At 44.9% G+C, this 18436-nt stretch overlaps 2 protein-coding genes across 11 annotated transcripts in view; both read right to left on the bottom strand.

The window, feature by feature from the left end:
* The window catches only part of Ldb2 (LIM domain binding 2), a 380985-nt gene that overhangs the window by 276682 nt on the left and 85867 nt on the right, over positions 1 to 18436 (bottom strand). The window lies entirely within an intron of this gene.
* Positions 8624 to 9146, bottom strand: LOC101568324 (60S ribosomal protein L24). Its single transcript, XM_004624548.2, has one exon. The coding sequence runs from the start codon at positions 9133 to 9135 to the stop codon at positions 8662 to 8664; it is 474 nt and encodes a 157-aa protein (XP_004624605.1). The 5' UTR covers positions 9136 to 9146; the 3' UTR covers positions 8624 to 8661.

Raw genomic sequence — 18436 nt, 5'->3', positions numbered from 1 at the left:
AGAGGAGAAAAGAGCAGAGCAGAGGAGAGCAGAGGAGAGCAGAGGAGAGCAGAGGAGAGGAGAGGAGAGGAGAGGAGAAGAGAAGAGAAGAGAAGAGAAGAGAAGAGAAGAGAAGAGAAGAGAAGAGAAGAGAAGAGAAAGAAGAGAAGAGAATACATTTGCAACTGAGGATTCTAATAGACGCTACTTCAGCCATAAGCCACCCTGAGAACATGTACCTTTAAGACGGTGAAAGGAAAATCGCATTGCACTTCTGCTACCTTCCCCCTGAAACCCAAAGCTCTGTACCACTGGACAAAAGCAACAGACAGTGTACATCCAAATGCAGGCGTATTTTGACCCATACATTTCAAAGCAATCACAGTTATCAAAAGCAAGAAAAGGCTGGGAAATTGTCCAGCCAAGAGGACCCCAGGGTGACATAATGTCTAAGTGTAATGTGGTGCCCTGGATAGGAGCCCTGGAACATCACCTAAAAGCTGAAGACAGCTGAATAAATTATGGACTTCAGCTAATAATATTGTATTAATATTGTCCCATTAGTTATGACTGATGTTAGAGCTTAACTACTTCAGAGACAGCACAGAGTGCACGGAATTCTCCCTACTCTCTTGTGTCTTCAGGAAATTTTAAAGAAGTCTAATACTACAAAGTCTACCTTTAAAAAAAATTCTTAATTGACTTCTCCAATATTTTAAGATGCTGAGATACATTGTGAATCTTTCCAAATTCATATGACTACTGAACTGAATAGACTGTACTTTCTCTTGGGCCTTACTGTTCTCCAGAATGCCTGCAGTTTAGAAGAAGAAGAATGCTAGAGTTTGCTGCTCACTGTAGAGGCTCGCTAAGCATCATGGGTAATAAGGTCCTGTGAGCCAAACTGGTTGCTCACATGTTAGCACCACCATGCAAAAGCTACATGCTCTCAGGCAAATTAGATTATTTTACCATGCCTTGACTTCCTTAGCTGTATTATGAGATTGATGATGCCAGTAGCTGGGTCACAGGATTACCCTGAGAATCCTGTGTGTTTGCATGGACAGGTGTATATAAACAGCAAATTGCTCAATATTAGAAGAAGCCAGGGGCTGGGGAGATGGCACAATAGAATATGCGCTTCCCTGGCAAGCACCAGGGCCTGAGTTCAATCCCCAGTTCCGCAAAAAAAAAAAAAAAAAAAAAAGAAGAAGAAGAAGAAGAAGAAGAAGAAGAAGAAGAAGAAGAAGAAGAAGAAGAAGAAGAAGAAGAAGAAGAAGAAGAAGAAGAAGAAGAAGAAGAAGAAGAAGAAGAAGCCTACGGTGGGAGGACAAGAAGCAATAGGACCCCAGCGCTGAGAGCCCAAGAGAGGAAATGAAAATCACACAACAAAACATGAAAAATAACTTCGATCCACTTGAAAATGTTCGACGCATCTTCCTGGCCATTGATTGCTATTGCCCAGGATCTCTTAGTACAGAGGCCACGGCTATGCCAGCCACAAATGCTCTCTGTCTCACTCTCAGCTCATCACCCTTGGGCTGATGCCTCATGGACCTTTCTCTGCATCAAGTTGCCTGTAAGGACAGAATTCACCCCCTGAAATGCCTAGTTTCCCCCTAAAATGTGGAAAGCTTCCCCTGCAAGCCTCTTCCTCTGCCTTTGGGCTGGGAAGCAGGACTGTGTAATTCACAGCCACTTCAAGTGAGAGATTCTGCAGTGCTTACTCTGCATCTGACTGAGGTTTTGCATGAGTCAGCCACTTGCACAATTAGGGAAAACAGGAAAATGCAGAGCTATCCAATATGAATGATTAAATCCCACACAAGTTTGGCAAAAGCTGAAGTGGATCCTCTCCCTGCAGGGAGCTCTGCACCCTCAAACACTAACATGGTGCCTGAAGCACCTGTTGACCCCAGGCAGAGCACGGAGTCTCCACAGCGAGGGATGCAACTGTGCTCAAAGGCCAGAGAAGAGCTGCTTGTGGGACCCGACCCCAAGGCAGAAGAGCACACAGACAACAAGAACCCTTCAGCGCCGCCTCTTAAAAGCACTGAGTGAGAGGGAAAAGTGGAAAGATTTCTCACTACTGGTTGCTTCCCCTTTTTTCTATGCCTTTAGGAATATGGGCTCCAGGTAACCTACAGCCCATGCCACAGATTGTTTGGACTTAGTTCCTCCTCTTACATCTACAGCGGATTTACACTAAGCAAACAAAAGCACCTACATGGGAACTGACCTCAGGCTTCCTGAGTGTATTTTATTTTATTTATTTTACTTTAAAGAATAAAAGCAATCTTGTGGTTTCTTACAGTATTGTAGCCTCCACCAGCAGTCCCCAGTCTCTTCAGTGCAAGGGACTGGTTTTGTGGAAGGCAGTTTTTCCAGGGACAGTGGGGAGGTCGTGGATTCAGAATGATCCAAAAGAGCACACAGACTGGATCTCTCACACGCTCGGTTCCCAGCAGGCTTTGCACCCCCTTAAGAATCTGAAGCTGCTGATCTGACAGAGTTGCTGCAGGCTGTAAATGCGTCCTGCCCACCTCCAGCTGGGCAGCCCCGTTTCTAAAGGGGCAGGGTCCTGGACCACGGCTTGGGGACCCTGGTCTACAAGCCTCACTTAATATATTCATACACAGAGGTAACCTTGCTAGATACAGTGAAGGAAGCTCAGTTTAAGTACATCCTATGTAACATTTAGGACAGATTTATGCTTACACTGTGTTTCATGCCTATGTGACATTCAAATTTACCTGGGCACCGTGTGCTCTTACCTGGGAGATCAAGTCTCCCTGACTGACTGAAGTGTAAAATACTTTTTCATCAGACTGTTTGGTTCAAATGGTGTCACATACAGATGTGCATTATATGAATAAATTAAGATAAAAAGCTTGAGGTCCAGGGAAAAGAATTCAAATTATAGGGGCAGAGTTGGAGAATAAATTTCGCTTCCCAGATCCAGTGCACATGTTTCTCTACCTTAGTACTAGGAAGTACTGAAAAACTTTGAAATGGGAAAAATAGATGGGGAATGCTCAGTTTTTTTTTTTAATACAGGGTTTTAGTAGTTCATACTTGTAGTGAGCTTCCCGTTTCAGCCTCCCTAGTGCTGGGATTATAGGCATGCGCCACCATGCCTGTCTCCAAAGCCACGTGGCATGTGATACTGGGGAATCAAACTCAGGAGCTTGCACTTGCCAGGCCGATGCTTATGCCGCTGACCTATCTCCCTGGGTCTTCCTGCACATTCACATGATCACTGCCTTATATTGTCCTAGAGTTGCTGTATGACTCAGTGACTTTTAGAAAACTGATAGCAGTGTGAATGAGTCTGTGTCCAACTGCACACACTGGTTCTGTGAGGCTGGTGATTGCCCTCTGGCCGGATGCCTCTACATCTCCTGGTAAACTGATTTCAATGCACATAGACATGTGGTGGTTCAAATTTACCCTGGAACTAGTTAGAACATTTTATCACTTCCTTTATTAATTATTGCATTAATCTCTGCCACGTGTTTATTCCATATTAGTAACATTCATTATTTTGCCTTTATTGAAAATTTCCCTTTGACAGCTTGTCCTCTTCTGTACAGGGAGCCCAGAGGGAAGCCAAGAAGCAAACAGTGCCTAAGCAGTCGTGGGATGCTAGGTGGCCATGACGTGGATGGTGAGACACAGAAGATATTCCTGAAACATAATCTGACCGTGTTGCTTCCCCAGGGATAGCTTCCCCAGACTAAGTTCAGAGGGCCATGAGATGAGGCCCCCAGTCCCCATCTCGGCTCACAGGTAGGCCTGTCCTGTACTAACTTCCTACCCAGGCCTTTGCACAAGCCAGGCACTGTCTTCTTCCCCTTATTCACAACCTCCCGCATCCCCCTCTCAGCTCTGGGTCTGGTTAGGTAGATGCCCATTCTATATACCTCCACAAACATCTGGGCATTCTGGAACCCACTTTTCCCATTGGGTTGTAATTACTATTTAATTGTTTACAACAAAGATGGCAAACTGATGGTGCATGTGCCACAGTGGGCTGTTGGCATCATGGGAAGCTCTTACACGTTCACCACCGTTGGTCTGTAGCCTGCCTCCGAGGGCACTTCGTGACCACAGGGCTGAGGCTCACTTTGTGTTTTCGCTTGTGCATCCTTCAGTCCAGGCAGAGGGTGTGGCAGAAGCACATTGTGCTGAAATTCAAAACCACTTGCAAGCTGAATAAATAAGACTGGATACCTGTGAGGCCACTCACGGGCAGAGGATAAGAAGGCTGCGGTAATAAGAGACACAGGAATGAGGGCAAGATTCTTAATGGCTATAGTTTTGTAGAAAATCTCTTTGGAGAAAGAGTCACTAAGGTACCATCCCCTCCTAAGTACTGATTCGCAAGCATCTGGTGATTATTTTTCTCAGTCTAACTTCATGAATCTAATTATTATATTACTCAAGTGCACAGAATAGTAATTTTCATCACTCTTCCTATGAAATTGAATTATAAAATCTGACAGGTCCACCTTAAATCTCAGTGTATTATGGTATTTTTCCATAAAAACAGAATCTTCCTAGCTAAAAAAAGAACTAAAGCATAAAATATTTTTGAACCCCGCCTTCCTAGTGACAACCTAGAGGAAGCCAATCAATTTCACAAAGGTGCCTCCAGGAGAGAGGCAAGCTCTGGAGAGCCCTTTTCTAATGCATTTTCCATCTCCACCTTCAATTGCTTTTAAAAGCTGCCAGAATTCCAGGATTCTCTGACTCCTCCATACTCCCGGAGGACCTTCGCTCTCTCGTTCCAGGATGATCACTCTGAACTCTGTGGTTTTGCTTGTAGAAGTAGCTCTAGAGTCGGGCTCAGATGAATTAGGTAGACGATGCTCGCTGTGGACTCCTGAGTCTCGGCAGCAGTCAGGCTGGTGTCTCGGTCTCTTTCTCATTGCTGGGGAAAAAATGTCCAAGAGCCACCACCGAAGAGAGGTCCGTGCGGGCTCCTGTTTCCTGTCCGTGGGAAGCAGGCTCCCAGGCCGGAAGGACACAGTGGAAGGGGCTGGCAGAGGAAGGCTGCTCTTGTCATGGTGGCCAGGAAAAGAGAGCAGGGGACAAGCAGGCGGGAGAGGCAGCCCGCAAAGGCAAGTCCCAGCCAATCTCTTAGCACAAGGCTCTGCCTCCTAGCAACACGGTCAGCTATGGACTCAACTGTGGGGTCATCCTCTAATGAGTAGGGGGGTTCCCCGATCCAGTCATCTTCCAAAACCCTGCCTCTGAACACATGAGACATTGGGGGACACCGCATATCCAAAACGTAACAGACGGCACACAAGCGCACGTGCTTGCTTCCCTCCAGGGGCCGCTACCCCTTCACCGTGAAGAAAGCGAGCTAAGCCAGGAGCTCAGGATCCTTTCCTCTAGTCCTCTGCGGACCAGACCCAGCAGCTCCTTGGGAGCAGCGGCTACCAAAGCACACCCACCATTCTTCTGCTGTTCAAAGCTGCTACTTCCTGTCCCCCATCTAAGTGTGTGCATCCTACCAGAAAAAAAACAAAACAAAAACATAAATAAAACCTCAGGAGAAAAAAGAACCCAAGCCATGCTGGAGCCAGGAAGTGGGTCTGATCCCTCCTGGGAGGAGACTTAAGAATGGGGCATGGTTGCTAGGGGCCTGAGGCCGGTGAGCGCATCTGTGGAGCCCGGGCTTAGGTCACATCTTTCTGGAAAGCTGTACCATTGATGACTGGGGTTTACTTTTTGGAAAATAAGTTAGAGCTGTTTGAAGAGACACAGCCAGGTATGGTAGGGATGTTGAAAGCCCAAGAGGCAACACGCCCTCTGTGCTCTGCTTGGCATCCTGCTAGGGATGTTGTCACCATTTCCCCTGAGGCCTGCCATCCAGTACCCACTTCTATTTTGATTTCAGGCAGGCCCTTAGACTTGTGGGCTATCTCCTCAGCCCCTCTACTTTGATTTCAAAAGTGAGGAAGAGGACTTCTGAAGATTTTATGTGACTTCCCAAGGTCTTACAGCAAGATGGCAACAATCATAGCATGGAAACTCAAGTCAATGGTTAGAGCCCAAACCTCTCTAACTAATATATATTTATTTGAAAATGAGCTGTAGGAGTTTTCATTTTTCTATCTTATCCATGCCTCCATGGTACTCTGAAATATTTGCTTCACACACACACAAGTTTCTGTCCCAAGCCTCAGGGCTCAGAAAGGATGGACAGATTTGAAGAAAAGGTCACACGTGGCCAGCTACCCATGGAAGTAAGTGGGAGTGGGACAGAGCTCTGCTGTCTGTGTAAGAGACACTAAGAGCTGGCAGTGGTTCCTGACCATGAGGAGCAGCAGCCCCGTCCCCAGGCCTCCTCCAGCCACGTCTGTGGACAGTCAGGAGATGATCAGCCCAGAGATCTTCTTCACCAATTTCACTACTGGCTCTAGGAACAAACACCTTTTGCCTCCTATTTCTCAGGGAAAGGGCTTTACAGGACTGGCTTCCTGGGTTGTCATTTAGAAGCAGTTATAGCCCACAGTCCGGGTCCTCCCTGCTTACATCAGGGGTAATGTGGGTTATCTGTCCATTGGGAAAATATTACTGCATTTCGACTAGAAATCACTGGACCAGTTGGTAAGCTTTTTCCCTTTCACTCATCAATCCTGCCCACCTTTTCAGTTTAAAAACCCCAAGCCTATAAAAGTCATTGGCTCAATTACTGAATTTATCTATTTCTTGGGACTCAGCCATTAAAATATAGGTGTTCTTAGTAACTTAGGAAGAATGTGACTTTCAAAGATAGCTGTAAGTTTATAAAACTTTTCTAGCAATACTTGGGAGCAGAAAGATAGCAAGTACAAATTTTCATCATTTAAGACAATGTCCAGAGTTCAATTTATAGAAGAGGGTCTCAACACAGTTATTATTTTAAAGTTAAACCAACTTTTTGTTAGGCATGTGAACCGACCTTCTCACTAATGACTGGTGAAGGAAAATGCACCTGTTTCATGTTCACAGTTGACCAAAAGCTTTCCATCACTCTCATGGGAAACAGCACAGAATGGAGTGTTCTGGGTCACAACTCTGTGTCTTTTTCTTACTCTCACTGCCAACCCCACTGCCTCTTGGTTCCCTCATCTGTGAAATGGAGATATTCACACTTATTTCAGGTCATGTAGTCAATGAGACGAAGAGAACAATTAGTTTCACACAAAGCCAAGCACTGGGGGACTGCTTCTGCAATGCTTATGCTACAGTGTGCTTGGGGTTTGACTGTGTCCCCCAAGGTTCACCTGTTGCAAACTTGGTCCTTCCTGTGGAGATGCAAGGAAAGCAGCGGACCCTTGGGAGGCGGGGCTCATTGGGGAGTCCTTAGGTCACTGTGGGTGCCGCCCTCGGGAGAGACTAAGGCAGGGCTTTGGCACTCCACTCCTGCTCTGGCTTCCTGCCTCCCTATATGACTTCTTTCATAATGGGCTTCTGTCACTGTGCTGCCACATGCCATAAGGTGACATGGGAAGGTGGTCCTCACTAGAGCCAACATTCTGAAATTTTAGCACCCCAAAACTGGGAACCAAACACATGTTTTTATGTTTGTTACCAGCCTCAGTTACTTCATGATAGTAACAGAAAAAGTGCAAATGCACTTGTTTTTAGTACAGTCCATGGTATTAAATATATATACAATGCCACTCTAAGTTAGCTTCCAATTCAGTCAGCTTTTGAGAATAAAGGGGTTACAGGTTTTTATCTTTAAGAATTTCTGGGCTAGCCAAATAGCTCAGCGGATTAAAGCACCTTCTTAGGCAGACTCGGAGGCAGGGAGCTCAATCCCCTGGCCTACTGTGCTGGCCCCGTACCCAGAGTATGCTGAGACAGCGGTTGAGACTGGGCCTGGTGGCACTCCTTAATCCCAATACTTGGGAGGCTGTAAACAGGAGGATCACTATGAGTTCGATCTAAGCAATGAGACTCTATACAAGCTACCCTGTACACCCTGTCCTAAAATACAAAAAAAAAAAAAAAAAAAAAAAAAAGAATTTCTGGGGTTACTGCAGGAATCAAACAGATTCCTAGAGACTGAACTAACTTAATCATTTGATTGACTCAGTTCACTTAGAGTACTTTTATTAATTCTACTCTGAAGAAAAATGTCCTAATTTCAGAAAGATACAGAAATAAACAGATATTTGGAAGGGACCTGGCCCATGAGAACTCAAATGTAAAATGGCAAGTAGAAACAGTTCAGTCCCTCAAGTTTTCCTCTGCTCTTTACTGCTGACATAGATTTACTGAGTGATTCCAACTACGAGTTTACTAACACTACTTCACCACGTTTGATTCATGTAATCCAGGCAGCAGCTTCTCTTCAGCTGAGGCTTGCTCCCAACAAAGAAAGGACGCATCTAAAGCTCAAGTGCAAATTCTGTAGCCTACATGTTCCCTGCAGCGCATTCAGGCTGGGCTTCCACCTGAGAAGCACAGGGAGGTGGGAGGTAACGGATTAGTGAGGACCGCGGCATCCTGGAGGCTTCAGGGGTCAACAGCACCCTCGGAGCAGCTCTTGGCAATTCTGGTCTTTTGACAGCAGCCCTGGGAACATTTTGGGTTGGTTTTCCCTACTATATCCTTTATTTTTTTTATTTTTTTTTTTTTTGAATTACAGATCTTTATTTGAAAATCTGATCTGCCAATTTAGCGTTTTCCACCAACTCGTGGAGCAGAAACTTTCACAGGCTTCACAATCTTCTGCTTAGGTGCTGCCTTTGTGGGAGCCTTAGCAGCAGCCATGGCAGTCTTTTTAGATGCTTGCTTAGCCTTTTTTGCTTCCTTGGCAGCCCTGATAGCTTGTTCTCTTTGGGCCTTTCTAACTTCTGGTTTCTGATTCCTCTTGGCCATTATGTCAGCAAGAGATGCACCAGTGATGGCCCTCTGAAATTTGACTGCTCGTCTTGTTCTTTTCTTTTGAATTTCTTCCGACTGTCCCTTTTTGTGTTTTCTTCTGTAGAGGACAGTCCAGTTTATTTGCCGAGGATTTCTCTTGGAAAGGAATGCAGACTCGCATTTTGCATTCAGAAACTGGAAGACCTTCCCATCGGTCCTGGCGTAGCGCCTCCCGTGTCCCGGGTAGATCTTGTACCCGCTGAAGCTGCACAGCTCAACCTTCATGGCGGCTGCCGGCAGTCAAAGTGGAAGATGGCGAAAAGACCTACTATATCCTTTAAACACTGTTTGTTTTTTCTTTGCTTGGAATCTATAAACCCAGATATATGTCAGTTCAGGCTGAGATCAGAAAATACTAGAGACTTGGTAGTATTCTGACTCACTTAACAGAAATATTCTCTCACAATTTGGGGGGCTGGAAGGCCTAAATCAGGGTATCAGCCTGATCTTGTCCTGGTATGGGACCTCTTCCTGTTTACAAGCTGTCACCTTTTCGCTGTGTCTTCATATGGGAAAGAGAAGTGGGGCATCGCATTGACAATCTTTATTGCTCGAAGACCCCACTTCCGCATCCCATTCACGTTGGGAACCATGTGAATTTTGAGGGACGCATTAAAACCCTAGCACTGCACCCCAACATTCTAAGATGCGGGAGAGGCCAGGCGACTCATCTCCATATCGGCAAGAGTTGATGTAACTCCAATTCATCAGCTAGTAACCAGGTCAATCCAACCCGCTGCCAGGCCCTGCTGAACCTCGGCGCTTTAAAGTCACAGCGCACATGCACGTGCATCCACACATGCTTTGGGAAGTGTGCCAGGTGAGCACATGGGTCCACCTTGTCTTGGAGAGGGAAAGAGAGAATCACGCACAGACTCAGGATCAGCTTCTGTGATTGGAGTGGGGTGAAACTCCAGGGTACGGCAGTGACGAGCTACGAGATGGGGCTGTGGGGAAAGAGGGACACTTGAAGCCTGTGATCAATTGGATACAAGCTGATTCAAGAGGCAACTGGGAGTCACTGCTCAGGGCTCAGGAGGAAAGGTGCCAGGCTAGCAATTACGGCAAGGAAAGCTGATTGCTCTGACTCTGTGGAAAAGCTCACAGAGAAGAGGCAGGTGGAGCCTATCGCTGGGCGGTGTTCTTAGCGCTGCGTCGAGGGAGACATGATCCTGTGGCTCTGCATGTGCCGATGTCTGGCGTGGGAGTTCTCTTCCCCCAGCTCTCAAGCACCTCTCCTTCTCTGCCTGACAACTGTAATTCATCGTGAGTCTCACACCCTCCATAAAGCTGTCATGATGGCTATTATGACACTATTATCATGATCATTTACCAAGCACGTATGCTGTGATCAGTTTCAGAGGGAGATTTCTCCTGGAATCCTTTCCTGCTTATCCCCTCCTTGGCCAAGACAGGGAACTAAGTCCTAGTGGAGCACACTAACTTTCCTAACGTCTTCCAGGTACCAATCAACCTGGCCAGGACTTCAGCCCAAACATTTGATTTCAGCTCCTGTGTGGCAAGTACTACTCTCCTACTTCTACTGTGCTTTTGTAGCCCTGTTAGATCCCTGTTCCTTGGGCTCCCAGGAGCACCACTCCCACCTCTATTGAAGGACACAGTGCTGCTCTGACCTCCTGAAATACTTACCTGGTACCCTGTATCCACCTGACCCATGTTCTCCCCTCCCCTTGAGACCACAACTGCCATAAGGAGAAAGCCTAGGGTTTCTCCACCTTTGTGTTCTGCGCACACCCAGCTCAGAGCCTGGCCCTGGGCAGGGCCTCAGTAAACGGCAGATGAGTGAACAATTAGCCCATGAAGCTGCACTGAGTTCTGTGTGCCAAGAGTGACCATGGGACACAGGACGTAGAAGCAACCTTGCTGTGAAGTGGGCAGGCAACTGCCTTGTTGAAGATCTCTTTCCAGAGTCAGCCAGCCCTCCACGTGCCCAGGATTCTGTGTGTGGAGGAACAAAAACATTTGGAAAAGAATGCATCTGGACGGAAGATGTATGATTTTTGCTCTTACTATTTCTCAAACAGTACAGCATAACAATTATTGCCATAGCATTTCCATTGTATAAAGTAAAATAAGTAATCCAGAGATGATTTAAATGTATAGGGAGATGAACATAGGCCATAACCAAGTACTATGCCATTGTGTATAAGGACTTGGGCCACCCTTAGATTTCGGTATTCATAGAGGTCCTAGACTCAATCCTGTGTGGACACCAAGGGTATTTGAAATCCCTTTGTGCGGGCTTAAAAGAGAGGACTGGTGAGTCTTAGGCCTGATCTTATGATCCTCAAGGTCACAGATGACCTTCAAGTGTCTTGTTCTATCCAGGACTATCTGGTTATCCGATGATGAGAAGAATTGCTGCACCGAGCCCAGTGCCCAGACTCTGCAGCCACCTGGCTTGACAGCCTGCCCAGCCCTTCCTCCCCCCACAGCTGGGCCTCTAAGGCCAACCTCTGGACCCTGTCCTCATCCCCATCTAAAAAAGTGCTAATCTCCCAGCATTGCTTTGAAGATTGACTTCATGCATGAAAAGTAAGTAGCAAAATGCTAGACACATGTTAGTTGTGAATAGGATTTTTTTTCTTTTGTCATGCTGTTGATTAAACATCATTAGTAATTGTTTTATTTCAAATCACCTTGGTAGAAAAACTGTAGACTCTAGATCAGTCCAGCACTCGGTCTACACTGCAGGTGCCTCTGAGATGTGGCTGTGGCCCAATTTTAGGTTCCATCCCTGGGATATAATCCCAAGGTGTATGCATGATTTCACTATCCCATTTAGAGAATGGGCTGTAAATTTCTGCCTTGTGTATTTTGCAAGTCCAAAACAATGTGATCACGGCTTGAAAAAGTAAATAGTTACGGTCTTATAATTATTATTATTGTAGTTCCAAGTAGACTATTTTAAGAGCCTCATGGCTTTAATTAATTAAGGGTAATAGTATCCAAAGTCATCTTTCTAGCCAGAAATAATGCAAGATGCTGAAGACAGGTGACAGCCCAGGATAGAATACAAGGAAGACTGCATCGGAGACAGAGCGCTGCCTGCGCAGAGTGCAGCACTCTTCCCTGGTGTGTCCTCCTCTTGCACGTCCCCTTTCCTCTGGCTTTTCCACTATTCCAGCCTCACCCCAGCACAAATTTCTCCAAGGAATTGTAGCTGTGGGGAATCAGGGGAGATTATTGGCTGCTTACAGCTAATGAGCTACTTCATTTGCTGCACTGCAGAAAACCCACCCAATCTTTCATTCTGATCTCATGACCAAGTGAGCTGGGGGGAAGCCAGAGCCCTCCCCCACTGCATGCTCCTTGTGTGCATCATGTAGCGAGACTGAACCCTAAAAAACAGGTGCAGAGACGTGCTGCCTCACCCCACACTTGGGCCTGAATTGCCTACGTTCTTCCAAACACTCACTCGTCCGTCTGCCCTGGCACCTGAGAAATTGCCAGGGAGTTCTAAACACAGCACAAAACTAAGATCACTTAGGAAGTGCATGTCTTGCCAGTGGAAAACTTTCTGTTGGAACTTAAAGATTTAAGTTCACCTAGAAAGGCGGAGGCAGGCTTTTTCCAGAGCATTTTTTCCTCCCCTACTTCCAGAGGTGAAAGGAGCTTCTATGCTACAAACAAAACCGTGAAAGAATATTCACCTTCATGGATAAATCAAAAAAGCCAAGTGAGGAGGAAGAGGAGAAAAAGAAAGAGGGAGAAGGGAAGGAAAAGGAGAAAGGGGAGGGAAAAGAAGGAGGGAAAAAGGAGGAGGGGAAGAAACAACAGAAAGGGAATGAAGAAGAAGGTAGAGAAAGAAGAAAGAAAGAAATAAAAATTAGGAGAAAATGAAAGAAAACAAAAAAACTCAACAATCCTCTAGTCCAACATCACTTTTGTCATGTATGCCTTTCTAGAAAATTCTGGCATCTATAACTATAGTCAAAATGCCAGCAAAATTTTCTGCCTTTTGATCTCAAATGTGATTTTAGACAGAGCTCCCTAAGAGAGTGATAGATATATTTCCATTAGTTTCAGCAAGATACAGATATGACTGTTTGGCAAAGACATTCCTAAGAGTGAGAGTGAAGGAGGACAAAGCCCTGGGACCATACAGCTGCAGGCAGATTTGATTAATGACCAGTGGAACCCAGAGCCTGAAAGTTTAGTGCAGTCGCCTCCTGTGGGTTTTTTATTTTTCTTCCTTTAAGAAAGACAACGTGAGATGATCATGAATGCTTTTATCTTTCTCTGTCCCTTCAGACTATCTAACTGCTACTAATAACAGAATTTTCAAAGCGGGACATAAGACATAGTTTTGATTGAACAACTTTTACACCAAAAGCAGAAGCCCAGAGAAGCTTTGAGAAACGACAGCGATGAGTGTGTGGGTACTCACGGAGAGGTGGGTGAGTGGAGATTCTTGCACACACTGCCAGCTTGGGAGTGGATTATTTCAGCCACTTCCAGCAGACTTGGGGGGTGACCAGAACGCTGTGGTATTTATCTGTATCCCAGCCCTCAGCAAGCAGCCCATGGTGGGTCCCAACATTTCTCTCTGATTCCTGCTCTGGTTCTCTGCAAAAACTATGCTTCCCTTGACATAGAGGGTGATGGCCCTTGGAGGTGACGGGCCCCCACAGGCAAGTTCTCCTTGCATCATAAGGCCCTGTTTTAAGTTGTTATCAATGGAACAGGGACCTAATAGTTCTGTGCCAACGTGCCATTTCCAGATTGTGATTTGTTTGTTTGCTGTTTATTTTGGTGGGGGTAGTATGGGGTGTTGAACCCAAGGTTTCCACTCAGATCTATACTTCCTGCCCACTTGTTCCCCTTTCTGAGATAGATCACCCTAAGATTGCCCAGGCTGGTTTAAAATATGTGATCCTTTCACCTCCTAGAGTGCTGGGTAGAGCAATGTACCACAATGCCCAGTTAAGATCAGGGTTTTTAAAAATGGGCACGCCTGCTTCCTCTCCTCTCCCCCTCCCCTCCTTTCCCCTCTCCTCTCCTTTCCTTTCTTTTCCTCTTCTCTTCTTTCTCAGTATGATTTCCTTAGGCTGAAATTTGTCTAGGATCCCTGAGACTCTACAAGCCAGCTGAGATGAAGAGAAAAGGTGCTTGGGTGTTTCAGTCAGCACAGAGAGGGAAATCACTCTCCATCACTGGACAGCTGCGCTGGACAGTGACATGCCAATGTGGTTTCCTTTGCTACAGCAACTGCCCTCGTCCTGATGCAGGTTTCTGTTATAGGTGACCATGATATGTGGGCTTTTTCCCACAGCAGGGATGCTGCCTGGGCTCAAAAAGAGAAGACAAATGCTGTGTTTTGCCAGGCATGCTGGTCTAATAGGAACTGAGTGCAGGAGGAAGGGGAGTACCTGTGGCAAGGGCATGCTCCAGCTTTCTTGGAGACGGAGACGAGTTGAAGACGGGGCAGCTGTGGGCTCGGTGCCTGCATTCTGAGATGCTAACGTGCACGTCATACCTGAGGGTGGCTGCTGCAGCATCACTGCCCCTCCGTGAAGGGTCTCTCCCCCTCCTACAGGATTTAGAGAAAGCCTTCAAGCAAAACACTTGCATCAAGCTCAGTGCTCCGGCTCAGAGGCTTCAAGTCCTGTACCTAAACCTCATCGGTCCCAAGCTTTGGGGAAGGATCTTAAACCTCTGTTGGTCTGTCAGAGAACAGGACTACATGGCATGGCTGATAAACTCGTATTGATTTTCACAGATCACCCTTGTCAAGAGGATTTATTGATGTGTCAATGCGTGTTGTGGAGAGGATCGTAGCAGGATGGCTTTGAAGGATTTATAAGAAATCTACCCGCTTTAATACACTCGGCGGTAAATAACTAACAAGTGCTGCGCACATCGATTCTTGTCATGTGGTCAATGCAATCTTTAGCCCACTAATTGTCAGTATTGACAAACAGTTCATGATCTAAATGAGCAGCTGGACATCTGCTCCAAGGGGAGCGCTTCCATGGGGGTTTTCCTTGCTGTTCTTGGTCTGGTGTTCCCCAGCAGCCTCACAGATAACTGGCTGGAAGCAGAGTGAAACACACAGAATTAATTCCTCTCTGCTGTCAAAAGTTGGAGGGGGACAGTGCGCAAGGCAGCACCCAGATCCATGATACAAATGGGCAGATGTCCCCAGTACAGTTCTTCTCAGATGTCACTTCCTAGAGGAAATCTCCCGCAATCATCCCACCTCCAGGGATTTAGACCTGCTCAAATCCTCACCACCACGAGGCAATGAATCAGTTCCTCATTATCTGTGTTGAACTCCATTTATCTGTGTTTATCTACTGGGCTTTTGTTAAACCTTAGCTCATCAACTCTGCATGAACTGCTAATATCTGGGAAGAAGATAAGGGGAGCAGCTATGAATCTTATTTGACCAGATGATAAAATGCTGGGGATGTGGTTCAGGGCAGGCGCGCTTGCCTCGCATGTACAAGGCTGGGGGTTTGACACTCAGCACTGCTAAGGAAGGAAGAAAAGAAAGGAAAAAGGAAAAAGTGATGCAAGCTACTAGTGTTCTCCCTTGAAAGATGTATTGTTAACCAATGTGAAGAAGGTACTCACAGCAGCCTAGGCAGCCCAGGCGCCTATCATCTGCCACCTCTGTCTTCACCTACAAGTCGACCCATTCCTAATTCAGCAATAACCCACACAGTGTATCTCTTCTGAAAGCATTAGGTTAGTGAATGGGTCCCTAGGATGTGCCTTGCACAGTGTCTGCTGCAGAGAATCATTGCGATCATTCAGGACTTCTGAGTTCATCTCTTTTTTCATTGTGCCAACATTAATGAGCACTGATCAGGAATCAGGAATGGGCTCATGGGTGGGTTCCAGTGTTGGTCCACCCAAAACACCAAAGCACATCTTTTACTGTAGCTGTTCAGTCAATTTTTTTTGATAGAATGATCAGGATCCATATCACCAGCATAGAGTGAACTTTAGATCATCCTATATTATTAATTAGTCAAATATTATTATTGGCTAAATGTTCTTATACTATTAGTTTCTCTAATGAGGAGTCCTTGAAATAAGTCTAAAGAAAAGGCATTTACTGGAACAGATTTTCCACAGTGATCATCAAGTGGTATTTCTGTAGAACTGTATCATATTTAAATACAGTTTACCCATTCCTAAATGCATATGTCTATCTATCTATCTATCTATCTATCTATCTATCTACCTATCATCTATCTATCTATCTATCTATCTATCTATCTATCTATCATCTATCTATCTATCTATCTATCTATCTATCTATCTATCTATTTGTTTCCATTTGTGTATTTGGTACAGGGTCTCACTATCAGATTGAACTCATAGTGGTCCTCCTGTATTCAGCCTCCCCAGTGCTGGGATTACAGGTGTGTGCCACCATGCCCGGATGTACTCCATCTTTTCTAACTTCTTACCATCCTTTTGACCATCTCTGTCACTGGTTCAGTGTGCCCTAGGGGTGGGGCAGAGTGGCATGCAGGACTGGGGATCAAACGCTGATCCTTGTGCTTGCCAAAGCAGGCACTTTTTCACTGAGCTATCCTGCTGGCCCTCTCTTCCTATCTTAAACATATTCATTGACTTGAGTGGAATAATCATTTTTTTCATATTACAGTATGGACATACATGTCCCCTGCTGGCCAGCTTTGCTGAAAAGCATCCTGTTCTCTAGTGAGGAGGAGCGCACTGCACTGCAATTAGAAAGTGCAGGTGAGAGGGGTAAAGGCAAGATACACACTTATATATCTGACCTATAAAGGCATTTTAGCTTTTAACATTAGTTTTGCAGACACACAGAATATCATATACTTTTAGTAAACAAAGTTAGGAGAGCTGATGCATAAGTATATAGAAATCTTTCCAATTATTTTATCAATTATTTTTAAAGCTTGTAATCCTTCCTAATCATTCTTTCATCTTTATTTTGCTAATGGGGTGTTTAGGGATCATCACAAATAATTTTAAGCTACGTCATGTGGGTGAGGTTTCTATTCCATCTTTTCTAACTTCTTACCATCCTTTTTGATAATCTAGGCTTAGTACATTGACAGTAGTGAAGCATGTATTCCAGTGTTTGGAGACAGCAACTGACAGTCCCTTGTCAGAGGTGCAGCTTTATCTGAAAGTGACATCCTATCTGATCTTCTTAATGTCTCCACTGTTCAATTATCACCAGCCATTTGGGTGAGCAACAAGGTATCAAGGGACAACTCCAGATCACTTTCTTTTGTTCTGTTCTTTCTGTTTGCTCTTACCACAGGAAGGGCTACCCAGCATGTCCTAAAAACACAGACATGAACTCTATGGTAGTAGGAGCTAATGTGTTAGCTTACACGCTTGCGCAGTTTGCTCCCCCAAATCCAAATCAGAGGAACTTGTCCGCCCACCAGAGGCTTCTTCTCTCCTTGACCCAGGATTTAATCTCTGTAGCCTGGTAGTATTGGCTTGCATAGGAAAAGCAAGAGCAAAACCAAGATTGACACCAATGGATGAAATAAACAGAATGATTGACTGATACACCTAGAGATAACATATACTGTATATAAACATTGTATGCAGTGGTTGTATTTAACCATTAGTTGTACACAATAGTTGCATTTAACCATTGGTTGTACAAACCAATATTATATTTAAATTGTGAGAAATACTAGGAAAGGATAACTACTCTGAAGCCTTTGGCTTTGCAAAATCACAAAATCAGATGATCATAAGCTAGGATTGGAAAGATTAGTTAAAGAGTACAGGAGTAAGGGGCCGAGGAGATGGCTCAGTGGAATAAGCGCTTCCCTGGCAAGTGCAAAGGCCTGAGTTCTAATCCCAGGTTCAGCAAAAAAAAAAAAAAGTAAAGGAGTATAAAAATAGTATATTTCATTGTTATGAAAATGCACAACAATAATTATATTCACCAGTAGCTTTCTTTCAAGCAACACTAAATATTATGCCAATGTTTCTTTATTAATCTTCTTAATAATCTTGCTATTTGATAAAGAAGCAAATATTAATGCTCAAGTAGCACCCATGGATATAGAACAGAGTAAAATATTAATGATGAACACTTTCATTGTGTCTGTATACCTCTGTTTCCTCATTTTCTAAAGGTGTAAACCACACTGAACACATAAGGCTATTGTGGAACACAGAAAGAGAAAGAGGCTTAAGTAAGAGCCTAGTACAATCGGAACCTTAAGTAAATGTGAGATGTTTATTATTATTATTATTATTATTATTATTATTATTATTATTGCCACTAGAATACAAATGCTAAACCAGGCCTAGGGGTACATCCTTGTAATTCCTATAGTTTGGGAGGTGAAGGCAAGAGGATTCCATGATCAAGACCAGCCTGGGAAACTTAGCAAGTATGGTCTCAAATTTTAAAAGTACTAAAAAGGAACCAGTCGGTAGTTTGGTGTAAAAGTTATAGGTTCAGGCTCCAGGGTTGCCAGATAAAAATAGGGAAAGTAGAAGAAGGAGGAGGAGGAGGAGGAGGAGGAGA

Source organism: Octodon degus, unplaced genomic scaffold (genome assembly GCF_000260255.1).
Source record: "Octodon degus isolate 3935 unplaced genomic scaffold, OctDeg1.0 scaffold00006, whole genome shotgun sequence".
NCBI lineage: Eukaryota > Metazoa > Chordata > Mammalia > Rodentia > Octodontidae > Octodon > Octodon degus.
Note: the sequence above shows the minus strand (reverse complement) of the source record. Positions and strands in the feature narration are given on the sequence as shown.